Source organism: Falco cherrug, chromosome 15 (assembly GCF_023634085.1).
Source record: "Falco cherrug isolate bFalChe1 chromosome 15, bFalChe1.pri, whole genome shotgun sequence".
Lineage (NCBI taxonomy): Eukaryota > Metazoa > Chordata > Aves > Falconiformes > Falconidae > Falco > Falco cherrug.
The window spans coordinates 912,265-937,335 of record NC_073711.1 but is presented as its reverse complement, the minus strand read 5'-3'; the positions used below and the strand labels follow the sequence as shown (position 1 = coordinate 937,335).

Below are 25,071 nucleotides of genomic sequence, written 5' to 3'. Positions count from 1 at the left end.
CTTGGACAGCTGGTGAGGGAAGCTGGAGCACAGGTTAGTTTTCCCTCTGCCCCTTCAGTTGTGGGTAGCAACGTTGGAAGAAACAAGACAGACCCAGTGTATTAATACATAGCTCTGTGGCTAGCATCACCACCACAATTTTGGGTTTTCCAATAATGGGATGGCCTGCCCCCCTGTGCCACTCGAGGGGAGAAGGTAGACAAGTTGGGAGTAAACTTAAGCCTGGGAAGAAGAGAGAAGGGAGAGAAGGTGTTCTTCAGATTTTGTTTTATTTCTCATTACCCTACTCCATATTTGATTTGTAGTACATTTTCCCCAAGTAAAGTCTTTCTGCCTGTAATGGTAACTGGTGAGCCACCTCCCTTGTCCTTATCTCGACCCACAAGCCTTTTGTTATATTTTCTCTCCCCTGCCCAGGTGAGGAGGGTGGGTGATAGAGTGGCTTTGGTGGGCACCTGGCATCCAGCCAGGGTCAACCCACCACAGCAATCCAGGAGACTCCTGGAATACATTGAGGACGACTTCTTAAAGCAGGTAATAGACAGCCCTGCCAGAGGGGATGCAACAGTGGATCTGATGGTCACCAGCGCAAGTGATCTCATCAGTGACTGCGTCAAGACTGGAGGCAGCCTGGGCTGCAATGATCGTGCACTGGTGGAGTCTTCACAGTCTTGAGGGATATGGGTCAGGCAAAGAGTAAAGTCAGGGCTCTGAATTTTAGGAAAGCAAACTTCCAGCTGTTCAGGGAGTTGGTCGATAGGACCCCCTGGGAAACTGCCCTCAGGTACAAGGGATCAGGACAGAGCTGGCAGATCTTTAAGGACATTTTCCACAGAGTGCAAGAGCTCTCAGTCCCTGGGTATAAGAAATCAGGAAGAGAAGGCAAGAGACTGGCATGGATGAGTCAAGACCTGCTGGTCAAACTGAAGGGCAAGAAGGAAATGCGCAGGCAGTGGAAGCAAGGACAGGTATCCTGGGAAGAACATAGGGACACTGGCTGGTTGTGTAGGGAAGAGGTCAGAAGGCCAAAGTGTAGCTGGAGTTGACCTTGACAAGGGATGGGAAGACTAAGAAAGGCTTCTACAGGTATGTCATCCAGAAAAGACAAGTTGAAGAAAGCATTCCCCCATGATGAACATGACTGGCAAACTGGTAACAGTGGATGAAAAGACAGGTGCTTAACAATATTTTTGCCTCAGTCTTCACTGGTGGCCTCCCTTCCCACACCTTTTAAGTAAACAGACTGCAGGACAGGGACTGGGGGAGCAAAGTCCCTCCCACTCTAAGAGATCAGATTTGTGACCAGCTGAGGAACCTGAATATAGCCAAGTCTATGGGACCTGATGACGTGCATTCCAGAGTCCTGAGGGAACTGGCCAATGTAGTTGCCAAGCCACTCTTCATGGTATCTGAAAAGTAACAGCAGTCAGGTGAAGACCCTGGAGATACTAAAAAGGGGAACATTGCACCCATTTTTAAAAAGGGTAGAAAGAAGAAGGTGGAAACTACTGGCCCATCAGCCTCACCTCTGTGCCAGGGAAGATCATGGAACAGATCCTCCTAGAAGCTATGCTAAGGCACATGGAGGACAGGGAGGCGATTCAGGACAGCCAGCACGGCTTCGCCAAGGACAAGTCCTGCCTGACCAACCTACTGGCCTTCTATGATAGAGTGACTACATCAGTGGACAAGGGAAGAGCTACTGATGTCACCTGTCTAGACTTCTGTAAGGCCTTTGAGACAGTACCCCACAATGCATTTCTCTCTAAATTGGAGATGGATTTGATGGATGGACTGTTCAGTGGATGAGGGATTTTGGCTGGGTGGTCACATTCAGAGGGTAGCAGTCAACAGCTGAATATCCAGGTGGAGACTGGTGACAAGCGGTGCCCCTTGGGGATCCGTACTGAGACCAGTATGTTTAATATCTTCACCAATGCCACAGATACCATGATCAAGCACACCCTCAGCAAGTCTGCAGATGACACCAAGCTGAGTGAAGCAGTTGGACATGCTTGAGGGAGGGGCTGCCATCCAGAGGGACCAGCACAATCTCAAGAAGTAGGCCCATGTGAACCTCAGTAGGTTTAAGAAGACCAAGTGCAAGGCCCTGCATAGGGGTTGGGGGAAACCTTGGTATCAAGACAGGCTGGGGGATGAAGGGATTGAGAGCAGCCCTGCAGAGGAGAACTTGGGGATACTAGCGGATGAAAAGCTGGACATGAGCCGGCAATGTGTACTTGCAGTCTAGAAAGTCAACCATGTCCTGGGCTGCAAAGTGTGGCCAGCAGGTTGAGGGAGAGGATTCTGCCCCTCTACTCCACTCTCATGAGACCCCACCTGGAATACTGCATCCAGCTCTGGGTTCCTCAGCACAAGAAAGACATTGGCCTGTTGAAGCATGTCCAGAGGAGACCACAAAAAATAGTAAGAGGGATGGAACACCTCTCCTGCGAGGAAAGGCTGAGAGAGGTGGGGGGTTTCAGTCTGGGGAAGGCTCCAGGGAGACCTTATGGCAGCCTTTCAGTACTTAAAGAGGGCTTATAGGAAAGATATAAGATAGAAAGGGGACAAACATTTTAGGACCTGTTGTGATAGGACAAGGGGTAATGGCTTTAAACTAAAAGATTCACACTAGATACAAGGAAGAATTTTTTTTACAATAACGGTGGTAAAACACTGGCACAAATTGCCCAGTGTTTACAGATGCCCCATCCCTGGAAACATTCAAGGTCAGGTTGGACGGGGCTCTGAACAACCTGATCTAGTTGAAGATGACCATGCTCACTGCAGGGGGGTAGACTAGATGACCTTGAAAAGTCCCTTCCAACCCAAACTATTCCATGACTGTATAACCCTACTCCCACCATCACTTTGTGCTGTGTACACCTGATCCCCACCAGTCCAACCACACTATCCTATGTGGGGTTTGACCTGCAGGATAAGAGTGGAGCTGGGACTCACTTCTAAAGTCACCACCCTTCTCTTGTGCAAGGCTGTGGAAGCTGGGGCAGAGGCCAGAGCTGAGCATTAACAGCACATCTGTGATGGGACAGCTAATGCTGAGCCAGCCGCCAGCTAAATGGTGCTTCACAGGGCACATACAAACTCAGAAACCTGCAACTTAGCCATCAGCAACACTGCCAGGCACAGAGCAGATGGCATGGAGGTGCTGCCATCGGCATACCCCACCCAGCCAGAAGCCCTGTCCTTGTAGCTTAGTAGTAACAGGGATCTGTTACCACCTTGGGATGTTCCTGGCTCCCACAGCCTTCCCAGCTCTGCACGCAGGACCCCTGAGGGGGAGCATGATGGGCTGCCAGCTTCCAATCAGCACAGCAGTGGCTGGGTTGAACTGTTTTGATTTTGGGTCTGCTGAGAGAAAGGCTCAGGCAGCAACCCCTTTTCCTCTAATAAAGCCTTTCCATCACCAGCAGGAAGAGCAAGAGCTCCAGTCTACCCTAGTATTAACCCTGCAGATTTGGAATAAAAAGCAGCACAGAACAGGTTAAAAACCTCAAATCTGCTGGAGCCAGGGAGACTGTGAGCTGGCCGGGAAGCACTGCAGTGCTGAGCACACAAGCCTGGTGAGGGGGGCCCTTTCCATCTCCCTCAAACACAGGCCCCTCTGGAGCTGATGGCCCAGGAGAAACCATGCAGGCAGACACTTAGAACGCAAGCAGGCTTCAAAGCTCAGCCTTTCCTTGCCAGCCCTTGCTCCACAGTCTGCACACAGGCATAGGTCAGCTTTGCATGCATGCCTCCCGTGGAACTCCTGGAGAGAGCCATTCACCCACCAGAGGCCAGGACTGGGAGGAAAGATGGCCACACAGGCTGCCTGCAAACTAGCCTAATGCTCATCTTTAAAAGGTGTGTGAAACAACTATCCTGTGGCATCTGCAGCCTGGGGAAAGGAGGTGTGAGAGCTACTGCATGGAGCAGCCATCGGTGGGCAGGAAGTCATACACGTACATGGCCACCGACTTGGACAGGTAGGTCATGGTGCCAAACCGACCACTCGGTGCACTGTCGTACAGCAGGCTGCAGATGCCCGTCGTGGGATCCCTCTCCAGCATGTGGTCATCAGCACCCAGGGCTTTCTGGATTTTTGACAGGGAAAGAGAAAGGCAGCATTAAGAATAAGGGAAGCCCCCTCACCAGCTTCTACCCCAAGCATCCTCCATTGTACTCGCAGTGTGACACATCAGTGGTGAGCACCAGGAGGACACTGCATCTTTGCTGTGTCCCATGAACATGATGGGGGCAACAGGCAGGTCCCTCCAGGTGCGTGAATCCTGTGCAGCTGTGGGGAACACAGACAGCAGCCCTGGGTGAGGCCTAGCCCCTACCTGCTCCTCATAGAAGAGGTCGTTGGCTGTGTGCAAGATCTTTTCCACAGCTATGATACCGCCAATGGTGTGCACCTCCATGTCCACCAGCATGGTGAGAACTAAGATAGCCTCCACCAGCAGCTGCCTGTACTCTGGCTGGGGCACACGGTTGAGAACAGACTCAACATGCACAGCAAACTTCATTTCCCCTGGGGTCATCTGTGAGGAAGGAAAAACAAATGCACCTAGAAGGCCATATCATCAGCACAAGTCCTGAGCTATGCTGGACATTCACCCAGGGCAACCCAGCACCCACCACCAACCCACCTGCCCTGTTTCCCCTTCACATAAACCTTCCTACCTCTCTCGTTGTTGAAGAGGGAAGAATGAAGCCCTCTACGGAGAGGCCATGGCACTGCAGAACAAGGAGAGACTGTGATTACGGCCTGGAAAAGCACCACACTAAGACACATAGGCGCAGCCCACCAACCCACTTGAGCATTAGTGTATGCTGCTCACATGCTTCACCTCCACCCCGACTCTTTGCACAGCAGCACTCCTTTCTCATCAGTTCCACATCAGCTGGAGCCCTCCTGCACACAGCACAGGGCTCTGCTCCCTGGCTTACCATGCCAAGCACAAGCCGTGGCCAGAGCTGCTTCAGCTGAGGCTCCAGCACTGCGCTTGCCTGGTGAATGCATAGAGAACCTGAGCAGACCTAGCCCTGCTCTGCAAGGGTCAGAACAGCATAAGGTAGGTCCCGCATGCCTACAAAGCAGCTCCAGGTCCTCCCCAGCTTTCCATGGCCAGCTGCAGGCCTTGTCCACAAAGCATGTATACACAACATTGGGGACCAGCCCCAGATGCCCCTCAGCAAGGCTAGTGCCTGAGCAGGTTTACATGCATGGAGAGGAGCCAGCCAGACATTTAAGCTCACCTTCTGTAGGACCTTCCAGACATTCTGGTAGAAGCCCACAGGGACACGGTTGAGGGCCCCATCCAGCCGCCGTCTCCGCTGCCACTGGCCCTGGCGGCTGTCCTTGCTGCCCTGGTCTTCCAGCATGCTTGAAAAGGAGCCCTTGCCCAGCAGCTCTGAGGGCCCATCAGACTGGGCAGACAAAACAAGGACCACAGAGATTGCTGAAAAGTTAAATATCCCACAAGAATGCAGCCCACTTCTGCCCAAGAGTTTATGCTCACCCAGCCTGGCTCCCAGGGCAAAGCTGTCACCCCCTGCCCCCAGCAAAGCCCCACCCTGCAGCCCTGGCTCCCTGTGGCTCCCCCTGGAGCACAGCTCCTTTCTGCAGCCACAAACAGGACAGACCCCATGCATACAGCCAACAAACGTAGGTTACCAGAGAGGACTTCAGGTCAGCGTCCCCAGACTGCAAACTTAGGGGCTGAAAGAGAAAGGGAGAGACAAAAACCATACCGTACCAGAGCAAGGCAACCATCACGGCAAGCAGAGCAGCAGCAGCAGCACAAACCAAGCTCAGGTCATGGGGCAGTTATCCCAGGGGCTGCAGTTTGCTGGAGACTGAGGGGTAGTTTTGACAGGTGAGCTGCAGAAAGTCATGTTAGCATCAGAGGGGAAGGACTGTGCTAGTGCATGGAGCAGCTGTGGGGCCCCAACACGTTACTGCTGCAACAACAGCCAGCTTGTGCTGGCTGGCACACAGCAGTAGGGCTGTTACTGCTCTGTTGGCATGGGCAGGTATTTTAGTCTCAGGCAGACTGGAGGGCCAGCAGCAAGGTGACTGCCCACAGATGACCCTCCTCACCCCATACACAGTCCCTCTGCAATGCCAGGTTTCACACTGCAGCAGGTTGGCCATAAACCTGCTCCACCACCCTGGTCCCTGCAGGCCACCTCTCTGAGAACAGGACCCCTCCTGGACAAATGCCAGGCACCAGAGAAAGTCCTTGTTATTTGTAGCTGGGCAGGAGCCTCTGCCCCGAGAGAAGAAATTGCTGGGGAGGCTACAGGCAGGATCCAGAGATCACCAGTGAACACCAGTGACAGGGCCACTGCTAGTCAACAGCACTGGAAACATCGTGCCATCCTGCTCAGCAGTTTTTTGTGGGTATAATGGAATCTATTCAGCCATAGCAGCTATGGAGCACAGCTCCCAGCTGGTTGTAATGCCAAATACACCCACAGCTTAGAAAGGCCTTCCTCCCTGCCAGTCCAAACACAGCAGGCCCCACTCAAAGGGGAGCTCCCCGAAGGCTGGGGGCCAGTGCCAGCTCTGGGCCCCCCTCAGCACATTAAGCCATGCCAACCTCTTCCCAAGGAACCAGCCTCCCCCCCTGCACTGAACAGAGCAACCTTGGGCCTGCCAAGAGGAGAAGCCAGCTCTTTGCTGCAGTAGCTTGCTCAGTGGGTTTGTTTAGGAAAGCTCATTAACTCATGCATGCTCAGAAGCTGGCCTGGGATGTGACATGAGGGATGAAAGCAGAGGCTGCAGGAAGACCAGGATGGCTTCACCTTACTCCCGGTCAGAGACTGCCTACGTTTATCCAATTGCTGCAAGAAAAGGAGGAAATTAAAGTTTCTGCTGATGGAAGAGGCCCACCAGCCATACCTGGGACACTGCGTGTCCCCACCCCCATGCCTTCTCAAGCACCCCTGTGCTCCCCCTGTGCTGCACTGCCAGAGCAAGCCCTGCTAACAGATTTACCCCAGTTCTCCCCCCAGGGCAGGACTGGAGCCCAAAGCAGCTCCTGGAAACAGATATAAACTCTCTGAAGCCCAGAAGCAAGCAAGCTTCTGCTCTCCCATCAATCCTGCCTGTGCTGCTTGCACTACCTGCCCTCACCTGTTTGATTTCACTTTTCAGCCTGACAATGCCAGCACGCTCAGGCTTGGTGGCCCCAACAGCCCCCACTTCACAGATGGAGATAGCAGGGGTGAATGACAAGTCGGCCGATCGCACTGGAGGGGAAGAGAGATCTAGAGTGGGTACCACGGCTCAAGAGCACAGACATCCCTCGTTGCTGCTCAAGCACTTGTACTCTGCACACCCTTGCCCTCTACCCCAACCAGCACCACAAATCCATAAGCACAGCACAGAACCACTTCAATTCAGGCCCAGCCAGGCCAAGCACCAAACTAAGCAAAGCCCCAGTAGCCACAGATCTCAGGCTCAAACCCTGGAAATAAACTCAGCACCACCCTGCCAAAGAGCATGGCTTCTTGCTGTACTACTGCAGTGCATAAACAGCTGTGCTGAACACACAGGGAGATGGGGACATCCCCCAAAGGCAGGAACCCCCAGAGCTGGCCATGCACCACACTAGGACCCAGCTTTGCCCAGAGAGTCACAGCCCTGCTGAAAGACTCACCGCTCCTTTCCACCGCAAACTCCTTGCCAGACAGAATGTGGTAGAGAAGGCTCTTCATGTCTGATGGGCTGAGATTCATCAGGTTCTCAGTGGCTTCTCCAGCTGGAGAGAACAGAGTTGTCGCACCCCACTTCACAGCCCTCCTAGGACATTCCTACCCTGCATCCCATCCTGTTAGCAGGGGAAGCAGCGGTATAGGAGCTCATCCTCGAAGGATGTACGCTAACACGATGTGTTGCCTACAATGGGGACTCTTCCTCATGCCAGCCCAACACATGCCTGAATAGAGATGGCAGTGAAGTGCCCCACCTGTGCTGCCTGAGAACAGTCCCAGCTGCAGACCCTGACACTTTCATGCAGGGTCTCACGCTGGCCCTGAGCTGCCCCTTTTTAACAGCACTTTTACTTCCTGGCTGACAGGGGCCCAGGCACTGCAGCACCCACACCAGCCCGAGTGCCATCCATGCCACACATACCTGAGCAGCGCAGAGAGTGCGCCAGCTCTGTTGCCATCACCTGGATGATGAGCCCGATGCGGATACGGAACATCTCAGCAAACAGTGTGGGCTGTGTGCGCATGTACATGGCCAAGTACACCATGATCTCCTGGAGGGAAAGAGGCAAATCATCCCACTGCTGCTCCCCAGGGCAGATACCCAGCAGTGGGGTCCCTCGCGGCCCCAGCCCCTCACCTGCGTGAGGATGGACACGCTGAGGTTCTTCTCACTGGCTTCATCAATAAGGCGAACAAGCTCCTCATAGGGGATTGGGCTGGGAAGGGAACAAACAGCAGAGCAGGTGAGAGGCAGCAGAGTGAGCCCTGCATCCCTCCTGGTCTGTACAGCTCAGAGAGGAGAGATGCAGGCCTCGTAAAGCCACCCAGAGCCGCTCCTGCCCTTGGACTCCAGAGCAGTGGTCTCACATCCAGCCCCAGCACAGCACATGTGCGGCAGGACAGGTGCCACACTCACGCAGAGATCGTCTTCTCACGTGGCTCTGGGGGCAGCCCCACCGTCAATTGCTTCTGGTGAGACAAGAGGTCAGTGCAGGCCTGGGGACAGAAAGTATCACAGGCATCACCAACAGCTCAGGGCTGGGGGTCTCAGCACAAAGCAGAGGGAGACAGAGCTGATGCAGCCACGGTTCGCCTGCTTAGTCTGCTGCCTCCTCCCTGACAGACCTCAGTCTGCTAGAGGTCAGGTACAGAGTCATTACCTCGTCCAGAGCTTCCACCTTCTTCTTGAGTATGCCAGAGATGTAGCGGATCAGGGCCCACTGGCGTGTGTCCCCCACGCGCACATACAACTCAGTGAGGAGCTCCTTGACGGTGGGGCCAGGCTGGCTATCAAGCCCGGTGTGCCACTCAGGCCCCCTGCAGTAAAGGAGATGCCAGGTTACAGCCAGCGATTTGTCCTGCAGCAGCTTCCTGGCAGCCCCCAGGTTTTGTGGGCTGGGACACGTGCACAGCTGCGCTGGCCCTCTGCTCAGCGAGCCAGCAGGACTTGGAGCTTATTGTACTTGAGAATAAGGAGCAGGTAGAGGATGTCCGCTTGCTCCTGCGGTGTAGGGCAGACACGCAGCTGGTCCACCAATGCCTTGCAGTTCACATTGCCATCCTCATCACGGGGCAGGTTCATCTCTGCATAGACTGCGTGGCTCTGGGGGGAGACCCACGCTCCTGGTTAGCATGCCAGCACCTTGCACCAAGTGCAGTCTGGTTACGGAACCATTTCACCCGTGGATATTCCCCGTTGACAAACACCAAGCCTTCCCCCTGCAGCCCTGCAAGGGCCCTCTGGCTCCAGCTGAAAGGATGGCACTGCTCAGCCAGCCCAGGAAGGACAGGGCTCACCTTGCCATCCGTGTCATGCTGGTGGGATGAGCTCAGCAGCTTGACCGACTGCTGGGACGCCTGGAAGATCTTGCTGGGGACATACATCCCAACATCTAGAAGAAAGCTAAGGTTGGCGCAGACACTTGTCAACCCCAACTACCACTGCTGTGCCCCAAACCACCTCACATCTGACACTCAGCTCCCCTGGCAGCCCCTGCTCACCCAGTTAAGAATGCCATGGGGAGCTACCATCCCTTATCATTCAGCAGTTTTCATGAGGACTGCAGACACCAACTCCAAGATACTCCATGGCCAGGACTAGCATGGTGGACATAACATGCCTTCACCCAGGCAAAGGCTAGGCTGCTCTGCAGTCCATGGGGTCACCAGCATTGCACAGCTGGGAAAGCTCTGAAAGCACCTCAGCCTCACCCCCGGGCTTGAGCAAAGGTGCTGGAGTTACTCACTCTGGACATGAAGGTCCTTGGCCTTGGACGCTAGGGACATGAGGTCACGGGTGGTATGGACAGCAGCCCGGAAGCGGGTCAGCCCTCCCCGCTGGGCAGTGGGAGGGAGGTTTGACTGAGGAGCCGTGTGCTGCAGCAGGTGGTCCAAGTACTGAGCAACCTCATCATACATGTCCGCTGGAAAGGGAGGCAGAAGAGGTGGGGACTGAGCTGCTTTGTACTGGGGCACCCCCAGAGCTCAGAGAGCTCCCCAGCTGTGCCTCAGCAAGGGCAAAGCTTTGCTGCCTGCACAAAGTGACAATGTGAGCTAGTGCTGGCAGCCAGCCAGCCAGCACCAGCAGCTGGGCTCACAAAGCATAGCAGCCACAGCACCCCTGCTCCTGCACTGCTCCACTGCCTGGGGTGCTGGTTGCCAGCCAAGGCCAAACTGGGGCTCCCTCCAAGTCCCACCTGGACAAAAGAAGCAATGGGGCTGCAGCACATGTCTGTCCAAGCCTGCACAAGGACAGCAGGGTCTGCTCAAACCCTATGGTGAAATGCTTGTGCTCTTTCCCTCCACAGAAGAAGGGTAGGTGTGCCAGGGACTGCTTGTCCAAGCAGAGACCACTTAGGAGCACCCCAGCATAGCAAGGGCCTCATCCAAGCAGGACTCCAGCATGAGAGCAAGGCAGGATGGTTTTGCCACAGTTATTTCCAATTAGAAGCTACCAGTTATTCCTGATTAGGCGCTAGAGGAGTTACAGCTCCTGCCCTGTTCTTTGCCCAGCCTCCAGCAGCTCCCATTGCTCCCAATGCCACATCAGGAGCGCCTAAGCCACCACTCAGTAACTGCAGCATGGAGGGTGCTCAGAGGCCACACCTCTGCTCAGCCGGGAAATAACAGCACTGCCCAGCAGTGAGGGGGATGCCTTGGCAGAGAGATACCCCATGCCAAGGTAATGCAATACAACACAGAGCTGTTGATGCACTTCCAGCCAGTAGGGCAGGGCAAAGCCTTGCTGCTCTCCAGCTGGCAGACAAGCTCCATGGCAAGCTGCAGACTGCATCTGAGGTCGATTGCACAGCATGCTCTTTCTACGCCCAGTGGGGATGCCTCATGCCAGTGCCTTGAAGACTCGGCTGGAGTCACACAGACATCAGGCTTGAGAACATCATCCTGCCTGGCTTCAGCACCTGACCACAGGAAAAACTTAAAATTGAGCATCTTCTAGCAGCCGTGGAAAGGCCAGGCAGTCCCTGTCTCTCATTGCAGCTGTGGAGGAAGCAGATACCTTGGAGACGCCTAGGTGCAGCCTGCAAGCAGACCATAGGCAAAGCAAGAAGAGGGCAAGAGAAAAAAGTATTCAGTTACATGAGCGCAAACATTGGCTGCAGGAGCAGCAGAGGCAGAGCAGACTGATGGGAAGGCTGGGAAGATGGCCAACACTTGTCAGGCAGGAGGAGGATATAACCAGGCCTGCTTGCAAGGGGAGTAGCAAAACCGGCAGCCCACCATGGCCTCAGGACATCCATCACCCTGGGACAGGCCAAGGCCCTCTCGGGCTCCCTGTCTACAGCAGCAAGGCCTCAATTTAGCACCCACTGGAACAGTTCTCCCCAGGCAGGGTCAAAAGCTACAGGAAAACAACACTTCAATTGCTTGAGGACATGGTGGTTCTTTCCTGCTGTCTCGGGTACTGTACCACCACTTTCTGCACCATCACTCGTGCATCAAAGATTCTCAACCAAATCTCCTAAGCAGAGGCAGGTTTGCCAACCCTTCATCTCTTCCCCATGCAATAGCCTATGAAGGTCAAAGTGGCTTGTTCCAGAGTGTCCTCCATGCTGTCCACAACCATGTGCACCAGGTCAGTCCCATCTGGCTGGGAAATCCCTCTGGCTAGGGGGCTACAACAGCTGCATCAATCCACCCAGTCCCACCCCACTGGTGTCACCCAAAAAAGGTTAATTGATGAAGGGTCAGATGGGACTAGAAATATGGTGAAAACCCAAGTGTATGAAGAACACAGTGGTGGACGCTGGCAGGGAGTTTGGGTGTTATTGATGAGTTTGACATTCACCACACCACAGCAGCTATTGGCCTGTTCCCCCTTACCATCCTCGGCTACCTGCAAGCCATGCAGCCACTTCTCGGTGTCTAGCTCCTCAAAGCTGTCAATGCTGAGCTTGTAACTCTTGGCAAAGACCTTACCCTCTGGCCCAGGGTCCATAAAGCTGAGGTGCGTTCGGCATGATGTTGTCAGGAACTCCGACAACTTACCCGTCTGGGTCCTGGGCAAGAGGAGGGGAGGTCACACAGTAAGGAAGGGAGAGGCAATACCCTTGGTTTTGCCACCTGGATCCAAGGCAGGTCCTTCAGCAGGAAGGGACGCAATTGCCCAGGACCATACACATGCCCCAGTGCCTGCAACTCCTCCAGCCACAAATGGGCATGGCAGGGCTGCCCAAAAGCTATCAGAGGGATCCTGCAGCCATGGTTTAATGATGTGAAGAGATACATCCTCTTTCACATCTCCTCTGTTGGGACTGTAGCCCCAAGGCGCACTTACAGCCTAACACACCCCAGTGTATCCTCCCCAACAGCCAATGCTCAGGACCCAGTATAACCAGGCTCTCCGAGGCCACGAGCCCTCTCCCCTCCTGCACCCCAGGAAGCTGCACTCACCTTGCACCACCGAAATACCCATCCTGCAGCTTCCGCAGTGTTGCCAGTACTGTGGGGTGCACACTGCTGCCAGTTTCATCTGTTGGTTACAGACACAGGTAGTCAGGCTCACCCACTCAAACAGGCACCCAGAAGGTAACACAGGGCCAGGTGGGCATTCACACACACAAAGCACCATGGCATTGGCCAGACCCTTGCTTTGGGGTGCACAGCCAGGCTGTGGCACAAAATGCCCCATCCAAAAAAGGAAATTCAGGACTGTCCAGGTGGATTCCAGGAAAGCCAGGCCAAAGACGCCCTCCAGGCTTCAGGGATTTCACCTCTGACTGAAGCTGACAGTACCAGACAGCAGCACCCTGCTCTGTCCTTGGCTCTCACACAAGGCAGTGGAAGGGGGTGCCATCAGGGGCAGAAGACACCACATCTAAGGGCACACCCAAGACACTAAGGGGATTTCAAGTACACAAGGAGAGCCAAAAAGGCCTGAAAGCAGAACAGAGTCCCTTCCCTGCACCAGGCTCATGGGAAAGCTCAGAGCTGCTCCAGAGAAGCCAGTTTTTCTCTGCAGCATCACACAGCTATTTGCTCCTTCTGGCTTGCTGTTTTCCCCTCCCTGTTGTTGAGGAAAGCCTTTAGCAGGTAATTAGTGAAGAGTCAAGGAGCAGGAAGAGCCCCAAGAACACTGTAACAGGGGGATTTCTTTTTTGTCTTGCTTCCAAAAGACCTCCCAGCAAGCCTAGCTGCCTAGTGACTGAATGCCTTCGTGCCAGCAAACATCCCTTGAGCTGCAGGCACTAGTACTTGGCAGGCAGCCCTGCTAGCTGCCAGGGTGGCTGCCAACTCAGTGTGGCTGCTTTTTTACAGGATGTTACTGGCTGTTCAAGCCCCACCATATCCTCGTCACCAAGATGGTCCCACATCTGCCCACCCCCTTCCTCCCACAGAGACAGCTTCCTGGGCTGCTCTAGCCAAATGCCTTGCAAGGCCAGAGGATCTATACCGAGCATAGTGCGGGAGATGGGAAAGGTGACGGTCGGACGCCCAGTCATCCTCCAGCGGCTGCAGAGGTAAGAGAGGTCCGTCCTCAGCATCTCCACAATCATCTTGTTGTCAAGAGCCAGGTAAAACTGCTGCTGGTCTATGAACTGCAAGGACAGTAGGAGACATGAGCAGCCCTTCCCACAGCCACCAGGTCCCTTTGATGCCACTCATATTCTCCCACAGGCGCTCAGCCAGGCCCACCACACAGTGCACCCAGGGGACATTGATCCTTTGCACCAACAGCTCATCCCACCTTACCTACTAGGTGCCACCACAGTCTAGCAAGGGACCCTCAACCCCTAGGGCAGCTACAGGCTGGTAACAACTATAAGGAGGTTAACGCCACAGCTCAGCAGCAGCGTCATCCAGGCCCCACACAAATGGTCTGTGCTGTGCCTATCCCAAGTGAATACAGACTTCTCACAGTGCCAGGCTTGTGACCCTGCTCGACACAGCATGTTAGACACAGGGGACAGAACAATCCCAGTCCTGCCATCAGCCTCCTCCTGGTGTCCTTGTCAGGGTAAGCAGAGATTTTCACCCAACACTGATCATCAGAAGGCTGAAACCATCTCCTTCCAGCAAGCGCAAAGCCAGGACCACCAACTCTGCTGCTTCACACCAAGGAGCTGGGGCTGCTCCAGCCTCTTAGGCTTTTCAGAGGGTGTTGGGCCACCCCTGAGAATAACTCAAGCACTCAGCCAGTGGAGAAACCTCCAGCCCAATTCCAGGTCACATGACAGCTGGGAATGAGCCTGTGCAAAGCCACCCACCTGTGGGGTAAAGGTAAAGATGTTCTTCCTGATTTTGTAGAGCTTGGAGGTCCCAAGAACACCCATGTGCCGGTAGGGCCGTCCAGTCAGGCACATCTGCTTGTTACAGCCTGGGGGGGTCGGGGCACAAGGAGGAGTTTTTAGTGCAAGCCTCCTCACAAAAACAGGATGCAGCAGCAGACAGAGACAGGCTTCTCTGCTACTAGCCAGCAGGAGCAGGCTAGTTTGTGGTTGGGGTACCCCAGGACCCTGCATCGAGCTGGCACAGCTCTAGGGGACAGTAATACTCTGTCCTGCAGCCCTGCTCAGGGGGCTAGGTAGACCCAGGCCATCCCCACAGACTGTTACTGGAACAGGGAGGGACATACAGCCTCTCCTGACCTCCACAACATGCTGCACCTCCAGGTCTTTGGGGATGTCAGAAGCTGGGGCAGGGCCAGGGACTCCCCAAAAGCTGACAGCTGACAGCATCCCCATTGCTCCTGGATTGCTCCCAGAGCCCAGGATGGTGCAGTAGCAGCATTGCCCCTTGGTCACGTCAGCGCTGGCAGCTGCTAGTCTACTCCCCGCCCTCTTTGCCCATGTCACACTTGACCTTTTAGTAGCTTAAATTAGCCAGCATGTGCAGCTTACAGTGGATCAAGTTTCTCCTTTGGCCCAGGCTGGGTCTCCAGTTCCTGCACAACAAGCTCCATACCAGAGGGGTTGCAGCATCAGGAAAGGAGCACACAGAGCTGAGCACACCCAAACGCTCCCCTCGCACTCAGCCCTGCTGACCATCCAGCAACAGCTATTCCAGGTTCTGTCAGCCAAGGGGACCCTTCTCTGGGGTCTGACTTGCCTCCTCCATTGAGATCTGAGTACAGGAACAAAAGGTGGCTCCTGCCTACACCAGGTCCATTCCTATATGGATCAGAGCCTCTGTTTGTCCCTGGAGAAACCATACAACTGCAATGCCAAAGGTTTATCCCTTTCAGAACCACCCTGAAGAGCACTGCCTGCCCACCCCAGCTCCTCTTGGGCAGAAGTAGCCTCACTGGGCCCAGGAATGGGTGTCAGAGCCCTCATCAGCCAGGCAGACAGCAGCAGGGCAGAACATCAGTATCCATGAGCAGGAGTGCCAGGGGATGGGACAGACCCTCCTCCTGTAACACTTTCACTGTGGAGCCCAGCTCACCCAGCCGGGCGTAGATGTGGCTAAGGATGCGAGCAGGCTGCACTCTGATGGGGTAGACGTCCGCCACGGTCTCCACGTCAATGTCTTCCTTCCTCAGGACAGCCTTGATGTCCTCTGTCTCTGCGAGGATGCACACTGGAAAGGGAGGATGACATGCTCAGTGCGGCAGGGGCACAAGCATCCCTGGCCTTTGGGGACACATACAAGGTGTCACACCAAATAGAAGCAGCTGCCTGGGGTCCCTTTGGGAACAACTTCCCATTGCAGAGGTCTGCCTTGCTCCTCCTAACACTCTTTACACCCAGCCTTCCCTGCTGAGCGGCAGGAGGGCAGGACAGTTTGCAGAGCTGCAGAGGAGGCTGTAGCAGGTGATATTTCCCTGGGGCAATGCAGGATGGGTGGAAGGACTTGCACCTCATCCTATAACCATCTTGCCACGGTTGAGATCTGGCTGCACCAGCAGCCACCCAGCAAGCAGAGCCACCCCTGCGAATTCCGCAAGGGTAGAGTCCCCAGACCTGCCAGGCCACAGGGGTTTGGGACCAGTCCCTTTCCCTCACCTTGGACCACCACATCAGGCTTGGGGACGGTTGCAAACCGGCGGTTGAGGGGATCTATTTCACCAGGAGCTAGAAACCCCTGAGGAAAAAGAGGTATGAAGAGATGAACATTTCATGGGCAGGACAGAAAAGGTGATGCCTATAGACAACCCACATTTAGGAGTCTGTGGGGGATGGAGGTCACAGCTTCCTCATGGTAGGTGTCTCAGGGTGGCAGCATTTGCTCTTTCAGAGCTCAAAGCCTGACCCCACAGCCCTCCCCAGCACCAGGGGTGACCATACCTCAGCCATCAGGCAGCCCAGGATGTAGAGGGACTGCCCCCACATGAGCGGAAGCTTGCCCATAGGTATCCTGTCCACAGTGTGGGGGTTCCTGTACTCCTCATCTACCTGGAGGATAAACCAGGAGTTTAGGGAGGGATCCAGACACAGGATGCTGAAGGAAACATCACCACTGCATTTTGAAGCCCAGCAGTTTAAGGCTTAAAACAAGAGCCTATGAAAGGATTTGCCACAGAAGGTCCAAACCATGCTGGCTACATTCCTCCCATCTTCTTTCACTCTTCTGCACGATTGCCCCAGGCATCTGCGTCAGACAACAGATCAGCTGCTCAGACTTTGTTTGGGTTCCCAACATGGGTCATCTCACTGGAACAACTGATGTGCTGACTGACATCCCCTAGGAGCACTAGAAGCACCAGGGTGATGTTCTTGGATGCTGACAAGAAGAGCATCTCTCCTGTACCACCTGGGCACCAGGAGGCCATTGCTCTCAGCCCAGGCCCACACAAACACTCTCAGCGCTGAATAGGAGCTCAGCACAACCTCCTTAGTCTAGGTCCATGTGTTTTGAGCTATCAGAGGACTCCAGGCTAGCAGACTGTCAGCAAAGCACCCTTGTGTATGGGACAAGAAATGCTTTGGGGAAAAAAACCCACTTTATTTATTCAATATGGTTTTATAACAGCTCCAAGCCACGCTTTTTTTACATGGGGTTTCCACACACTACATGTGCTGTTTTACCAACGATTTGGATAAATAAGCAGTTAAAGCCTAATTATCTGGCAATAAGGCACTCCCACTCCCACCATAGCTCAGGACTACTTACTTTATCTGGCGGGACGCTGTACAGCTCTGGCATCAGGCACACCCCATTCTTCCCCTTGATGAGAACCCCCTCAAGGGCTTCCCGGTACTCCTGCGCCTGAGGAAAGAGGAGAGGGGATCTTCCCCAGTCATGGCTGCCTGCATCCTTCCTCCACATGCCTCCCTTGCCAGGGACTTCTTTCCACCAGCCTGTCAAGTCCTACCTCCCTTACCTGCTCCATGTTTCCACTGAAAATTCCATCAATGATCAAATACGCCCAGAAGAGAGGCCACTCACACTCGATGTTCTCAAACAGCTTCAGCTCAGCAGGTTCATAGTAGAGGCGGTTGGGGTCCTGCAGGGAAGGAACAACAGCCAGGGAGGTGAGGAGTGGCAGAATCCCCTCAAACTGACAGGACTCCTGCTCCCCCTGAAACCACAGCCTCAAATGCCCTCCCAGTCCTTCTCTGCAGATGATGGCTGAGACAGAGTCGAAAAGCAGTTTCACTTCCAGGCTGTGTCCTTGCCATCAGACATCCCCTCCCAAGCCCCCTGCACTGACACCAAGGGGACTCACCCTTCCTGCGCAAAGAAAGCCTACCCAAGCCCAGAAGAGCACCCCAGACCCTTGTACAACAGCACATCATCCCCCTTGCACTGGGGACATCTGCATCACTGTTGCCTCGCCTGCTCTGCCCCAGCATCACCAGGCTGGGCCAGCTGGGTGTGAGGGCTTGGGCTGGTCACACGGGGCCAGACAGCAGGGTCCCTCTTGCCATTTGGTGTGGCTGCAAGCCTGACACAAAGGAAGTGGTCAGGACAGAGAGCCACCTTCCCTGAATCCTCCCACCCCAGATGTGCAGTGTTGTGCCCTAAAGGACCTATGCTCGAACTCCCTGCTAACAGCTTTTAACTCTGTTTGCTACACAAAATGGGGAACACTGGCCTTAGTGCAAAGAGGAGAGCAAGGACAGAGGGAGCAGATGTTTTCTGTAGTGCCTGCACATGGGCCACAAGCTCCCAAACTGACTCCAGCCAATTGCAGTGCAGTGCCTCTGCAGGCAATGCTGCCCTTCCCGTGCCTCACAGCTCCCTGGAAGTAATCCACAGCTTTGCAAGCTGGCAAAGCTCATGAGTGATGGGAGTCAGACTGGAGATGCTGCTCTGGCGAGACGCAGCCACAGATGCTGCCTACTATGGTCAGGTCTGAGGAGGCACAGGAAAGCAGCATTTAGAGGCACCAGATTATTCTACCAACAGCCGCTGATGATTTAAGAGTCTCCAAGTACCATTTCATGGTTCTGTGGTTATCAAATGGAACAGTTGCTTACAAAATGTTCCTGTTTTCCCTCCCCAGAGCAGCAGAAGAAAGTCTCTGCTCACTCCAATGAAAGCCAAGTGTGGCAGCACACAAGCTGCATGCTGGTTCCAGGAGAGGCAGAAGCAGCTTTGTGGCCTCCAGTGCTGCCACAAAGCCAAGACCATCAGGGAGAAGCACTGCAGTCACCTCCACAGGCTTCCACCCTTTGCTCAGGGCTTGTGCAGCCCCGGGAGAGCCAGGGAAAGAGCCCACTTTGGCAGGACTCCCATACAGGGCAGTGGTCCATCTTCCCACGGCCTAATTACTACAGGCATGGGTGGGATTGTACCACCTCTGCAAGGGGCTCTGGCATTTTGGGAAACCTTGCCCAGACCCATGACACTGCCTGGGACTACTCAGGGCTCTCGTTTTCCCAGTCCTCCCCACCACAGCCTTTGTGCTGCAACCTGGGGGTGCTCGCTGCAAATGCTAGTCAGGTCAGCTGCTGCTTGGCACTCAAGTTCTGTCAAGTGGCCAGGCTGGGGACACTGACCTCTTTGGGGGTCCTGTATCCATCCCGGAGAAAGCGGCAGCAGCCATAGCGCCCCTGGAAGGGAGGGAAAGAGGTGATGAGCAGGAGGCACATGGTGAGATACCTTGTACCCTCAATGCAGAAGCAGGGCAGGGGTCTCCTCCAGCCAAATATCCCCTCACTTGCTCACCTAGTGCTCAGACACCATGACCACTGTCTAGGGCCACAGCACACAGGACAGTTTCTTTGCTCACCCCCTGCCACAGGTCATGAAGACTGGGAAAGGACATGCCTCAGCAACGCCCTCCCCAAGCATGTTTTTGGGGAGAAAAGAGCGACAGTTTGGACTGCAACTGGCTCCTGGGCAGGACAAGACAAAGGCAGAGCCACTCACCTGCAGCTTCGTGATGATCTCTTGCTTGGTGATTTCCACCAGCTCACCATCCTCCACAGCAAACGCCGGGTAGGAGATGACAGAGAGCACACTGGCATCCACCTCCTTGGATGTGGAGGCTCTGGGCAGCATCGAGTGTAGGATGGACTGGGTAAAGGGGAAGGAGGGCTGGTTAGGTTGCCAGACCAGGCATCATTCACAGTGCAACCCCAGTGGATCACAGTTCATCCTGCAATGGCGTAAAGCCTGCGCAGGCCTCACCTGGCAGTGCTGCACCTCATCTGACAGCACCCGTATCACTGACTGCGGGCCTCCCTTTGCTCCAAAGAGATCCAGCTCATCCAGTGCCTCCAGGGCAGCCTGCAAGCAGGGCAAGACCCAAAGCAGCAAGCACTTCACCACGCTGCTCATCTGTAAGAGCTCTCGCCCCATGCCAGCCCCTCTGTGTAACACACTGCCCAAATTTAAGCAAAATTTAATCCCTGCTGTGGCTGCAGAGCACCCCTGGTCAGAATGAGACATCTCCAAAGCCACAGGTAGCCAGACATCAAGAAGGCCCTGAACATTTCTGCCACACACCCCAATTAATTTCTCACTCTGAGTTCAGACAAAACTTAGGCAAGAGGGGCACAGTTTTATCCCCGCACACAAGAAAGGTCTTCCCCCTGCAGGAACCTGTCACTGCATGGGGCATTGAGCCTCAGTACCTCAACATGCCCAGCCTTCCCCATAAAAAAGCAGCATGGGGCCAGCAGTGCTCTCCGGCACTTGCCCAGCACTCCTCCCTGGCTCACCTTGGCCATGCCGACAGAGCTAGCATTCAACTCTGTGATACCCTGGTTCGTCTTGTCCCCGCGCTCCCATATCCCGAAGTCCTGTGCAGAGACAGCAGCACATTGCAGCAGGCAGCATTTCAAAGCATGCCCAGAAAGGCTTTGAACCCCACACCCATCGGTGGTGCTCCCAGCAGGTGCCATGGGCCTCTGGGATCCACTGGGGCTTCAGAAGGGGCCAACCAGCCCACTCGCCTACACCCCTGGGGCATGCTCCCCTTCCCCAGCATGGGATACCCACCGCAGTTTTGTAGGCTGCTTCAATGTAGAACACGAGGTTCTGGATAAAGTTGACTTCATCCAGGCTGTGAATTATGTGGAGGCCTGAAGCAGGGGAAGGAATTCATATTAGTCGCTCCAAGCCCACAGGCTTCCCTAGGAATGGGCTGCAGTAACCCAGGCCAGACACCTCTCCTCATCTCATGCCTGCCCCACAGGAGCCATGTCCTGGATGGCTCCCATCCCTGCTCCCATCCCACTATGGCAGCTCTGGGGCTTCAAGCAAATGGGGGCTTTTAGAGAGACAGACATCAAGGGGCCCACATCCACCTTGGGTGCTGTGAGTGTAAGAAAACAGCAAGGTCAGGGAGGTCATCGCAGCGGCTGGGCACCCAGGAAGCTGCACCCAAACTGAGAACATGGAGAGCCCTGCAGACTACCACACTCAAAGCTGAAATGGCATCCCCCAGCAGCATCACCTGAGGCCGTCATCTGTGCCAGCATAAGCAGGTAGAGTGAGGTGGCATCCATCTGTAGGTGACCCCACTCATGGTCCCCCACCACGGTGGCACAGGTGCGGGTGTTGTACTTGGCATGCAGGCAGTCCTTGGTGCTCTGGTTGTACTTGAATGCCTCCACCTTGTCTACCTTGAGAACAGCAAGGAGATGCAAGGGTTTATCAAACCCTGTCTCCAGAGAGGTCTGGCAGCACCAGAGCCAAAGGCTGCCCCATGCCATCAGCCCAGAATATGGAACCATGCCCAGCAGGGCAGGAATCCTATAGTCCCCAGGCTGAACCCCTCCACAAACCAAGGTGGTGAGCACAGGCTCATGTGCCACCCTAGTGCAGGGCTGCAGCTGCGGGGGGCCCATAGCCACAGCTGCGCTGCATGGAGAGAAAAAGGTCACTCCAAATGCCCTCAGGGAGATCTGCAGAGTCCCAGCACCAGCCAGGCCACAAGACAGAGAGCACCTGGAAAAGGCTCCACTGGCCACCAGTCTGCAGCACTGGGACTTCCATCACACCAGGGACCAATGCCAAACTGGAGCATATTTCAGACTTACTGGAAGGAGGCTTCCCTTGCTCTCAAGGAAGGCTAGCAAGAGCTGGCACAGCTGGGACCGACACTGTTTGTGGCAGAGCTAGGCCCTGAGGAGACCGCTCGACTCTCAAGAGGCGCTCCCCAGCCCCTACCTGTCTCATCATGCACTGAAGCAGCCCCCGCATCAGCTTCACCACACTCTGCAGGAGCAAGGAAAACAACCTCGTTAATCCCCACGATGCCAGAATTCCTGACTCAGGATCAGCTGGCCACTGACCTTTGCAGAGCCCCAGCTCACATTTCCATGGCCCTGGCCCCAAGGCAACAGCAGAGGGAAGTGAGATTTCTCAGCCTGCCAGCATGGCCAAGCTGCTGTGCCACGCAGGGGGAGGGAGAGCACAGCTGCAAGGATGCAGCTCCCCAGCCCTTGGGGTCTCCCTGCATCCTCTGACCACCCCAGACCCAGAGGGCTGGACCCTCGGCTGGGCTCCTGCGTGCTCCAGGAAGAGTGGACTCCGACATCGCCTGGGGACAGCCCTGTCCCCGTACCCACCACGTGGCCTCCCGCTGCCTTTTGGCTCCAGGGCTGGCTCATGCCAAAAGCAGACCAGCCAGGTGGCTGCCGGCGGCACGACAGCCACGGCGGGCTCCCTCTCACCGGCTCCCCGCTACCTGCTCCAGTTCGTAGGCTTTGGCCTTGTCCTCGTCGCGGTCGGCATTCTTGCGGTAGGCCAGGCCCAGCCCCCAGACAGCCAGGATGCTGTACACGTTATCCCGGACCCAGGCGTCCCGGTGATCAGCGCTGGCCGGGAGCAGGCCAGTCACCGCGTCCTGAGGAGGGGACACAGCGGCGGGGGACGCGGCCCCCCTTCCCAGTTAATTCCGTCCGATCCGGCCTGCGGGGCCGCGCGGCCCGCCAGGCCCAGGGGCCGCCGGGGCGCATCGAGACCCCGAGGCCCGCGGCCAGGCGGACCCCGTCCCTCCTCCCCTCACTGGGGCGGCCCCCACCTGGTGCCGGAGGATCGTCTGCTGCACCAGGCGCGCGTAGCCGTCCAGCCGCACACCCGAGTTGCTCCGGCTGCGCATGGCGGCGGCAGCAGCGGCGGCAACGGCCGGACCGGACGAGAGCGGCCAGCACCGGCGCTGAGGCGACCAGCGAGCCCCGCCCCGGATCCTGCCAGCGCCCCGCCCGCGGCACCGCCCACTCGCTGCCGCCCGCAGCGCTGCCCCAGGCGCCGCGCCGCCTCCCGAGCGGCCTCTCCTCCCGCGCTGCCCCGCGGCTCCCCGCCGCCGCCGGCGGTCCCGGTCCGCGGAGCGCTCGCTACCGAGAGGCCAGGAGCCGCCGCCGCGGCGGCCCGGCCAGGGGGAGGCGGCGCGCGGCGCCCCCTGCCGGGCGGAGGCCACACAGCGCTGCGGGCAGTCACACGACCACGCGTGCGCGGGTACGGAGCCGCGCGAGCCGCGGGGTGCTGCCGAGTGCCGCGGGCCGTGCGGGCAGCTGGGCGGGGGGACGCGCTGCACGGGCGGACGCGCACGCACACCCGACTCGCGTGGGCAGGCGGCACGGGCAGACCCCGGCGCGCACCGCCCGGCTCCTGACGCGGCCGGTGCTCCCGGCAGCTGGTGCCGTGCCGCGCGTGGGGCTCGGTGCGAGGCACCGCCGGCCGCGCGCTGTCGCCCCGTGGCCGGTAGCAGCCGCTTGCTCTGAGCCCTCCCGATCCCGCGTGTGCTGCCAGCGAGCAGGGCCACAAGGGGAGGACGCAGCCAGCGCAGCTGACCTGAACTGGCCGAAGGGCTATTCCATCCCACAGAACGTCATGCTCGGTACCTAAACTGGGGGGAGCTGCCCGGGAGCCACCGACCGCTGCTCGGGAGCGGGCTGGGCATCACTCAGCGGGGGTGAGTAACTGTGTTGGGCATCCCTTGGGGGTTTCCCCGTGGGTTTCATTCTTTTCTCTCCCTGTCCTCTTCATTCCAATTACTATTGTCGTTGTTGTTTTACTTTATTTCAATTATTAAACTGTTCTTACCTCAACCCCCAGGCTTCACCTTTTTTTTGATTCACCTCCCCATCTCACTAGGGGGGGCAGGGAGTGAGCAGACGGCTTCGTGGTAGTTGCTGGCTGAAAGTTAAATCACGGCACACACGCGTCCATGCACGTGCATGTGTACACACGATGCATACATACTTTTGCATTTCTATGTATACACAGCACATGCGCAGCACATACAGGCACACACGCATATGCACAGGAATCCATATACACATCTACACATGCATAGACATACATACACACAGGCACACACATATTTCCTGTGCACATACATAATCTATGCATGTATGCAAACACATAGGCACAGGCATATATATCCACACACATGTATAGGTGCAGGCAGACATTCATGCATATGCACATTCACACACACACAGAGGTACACCAGCAGTGAGTGGATGTGGTGGGCTCCTGGGGACCCCAACATCCCTTGCCCTGGGGACACATATGGGCAGGTGGGGGCCAAGCAGGTGCTGCGACAGACTCAGCACCCATCGGGTGATAGGCAGGAGCCCACGGGTGCCACGTACCCCCCTGTGCCACCTTCAGGCACGTGTGGCCCTGGCACCTGTGTAACCTATCCTCACACAGGTGGGCAAGGGCAAGAAGCTGCTGGATGCGGGCAGGGAGGCAGTGGGTTTATTGCCTGCATAAAGCATCCAAAGAGGCTGAGCTGCACCATTGCCCTGGGGCCATGGGGGCACAGTCCTTCCCCCACGCAGCCCCATGGGGTGCATGTCTGCCAAGGAGTCCTGTTCAGGCAGTGAGCACACAGTAAACCCTAGTTTCTGGTGGTCCCAGTGCAGGGGGTGCTTTCCTGGGATTGCCAGTGTCTGTCAGCACTCATCCTGTGGTGGGGCACGGCGCCCAGCCCTGTGGGACAGAGCAGCCATGAGCATTGTGCCAGGGTCCCTGGAGCAGGGGCATCCCTGGGTCGGGGGGGTAAAGCTGGGCTCTGCTGGGACTCAGCCATAGGGCGTACCTAGGCTAGGGACAACGGGACTGGAGGACACGGGGATTGAGGTGCATGGGAGGTCCCTGTGCTGAGGGCAGCGGGGAGTGGTGTAGGGGTGGGAGGTCAGAGGATGCAGAACTCCCAAAGCTTAAGAGGCTGGTGGGGTTGGGGTACTTGTGGGGCCCCACAGCTGGGGATTTTGGGGTACATGGGGGGATCCCAGGGCTGGAGACACTGTGGGAATGGAGATAGGTGTGGGGTCCCATGGACATAGACTAGGCTGGGCAGGGGGTGATGCAGGTGGGACGGGCAGGGGTCCTTGCTCACCTGCAGGCCCTGGTGACGCACTTGAGGCTGTGCCAGCAGTGGGCACCCAGGGGTCTGCTGCCCACCATCCTCCAGAAGGGTGTCAGGCGTGGCAGCCAGGTGGCCACATGCCCTCCCACCTCCCGGGGCTCCCA

General features: G+C 56.3%; 1 protein-coding gene across 8 annotated transcripts; it reads right to left on the bottom strand.

The window, feature by feature from the left end:
• Nucleotides 1-252: 252 nt before the first annotated feature.
• Nucleotides 253-23,618, bottom strand: PHKA1 (phosphorylase kinase regulatory subunit alpha 1). Of its 8 annotated transcripts, none has more exons than XM_055727659.1 (33): nucleotides 22,610-23,618; nucleotides 22,260-22,432; nucleotides 21,754-21,801; nucleotides 21,038-21,206; nucleotides 20,581-20,663; nucleotides 20,301-20,381; nucleotides 19,768-19,866; nucleotides 19,507-19,653; nucleotides 19,134-19,187; nucleotides 17,513-17,635; nucleotides 17,302-17,397; nucleotides 16,476-16,583; nucleotides 16,194-16,272; nucleotides 15,634-15,768; nucleotides 14,457-14,566; nucleotides 13,643-13,787; nucleotides 12,643-12,721; nucleotides 12,073-12,248; nucleotides 9,978-10,154; nucleotides 9,529-9,623; nucleotides 9,195-9,334; nucleotides 8,892-9,048; nucleotides 8,648-8,727; nucleotides 8,369-8,447; nucleotides 8,153-8,282; nucleotides 7,677-7,778; nucleotides 7,151-7,266; nucleotides 6,820-6,858; nucleotides 5,687-5,731; nucleotides 5,269-5,439; nucleotides 4,693-4,746; nucleotides 4,350-4,550; nucleotides 253-4,100 (listed from the first exon to the last, which is right to left on the bottom strand). In XM_055727659.1, the coding sequence occupies exons 3-33, from the start codon at nucleotides 21,784-21,786 to the stop codon at nucleotides 3,927-3,929; spliced, it is 3,477 nt and encodes a 1,158-aa protein (XP_055583634.1). In that variant the 5' UTR covers nucleotides 21,787-21,801; nucleotides 22,260-22,432; nucleotides 22,610-23,618; the 3' UTR covers nucleotides 253-3,926. The 8 variants fall into 8 exon arrangements, with proteins under 8 accessions (XP_055583634.1, XP_055583635.1, XP_055583633.1 ...); XM_055727660.1 differs by having other exon boundaries at nucleotides 21,038-21,202; XM_055727658.1 differs by having other exon boundaries at nucleotides 22,274-22,432.
• Between the last annotated feature and the right edge of the window lie 1,453 nt (nucleotides 23,619-25,071).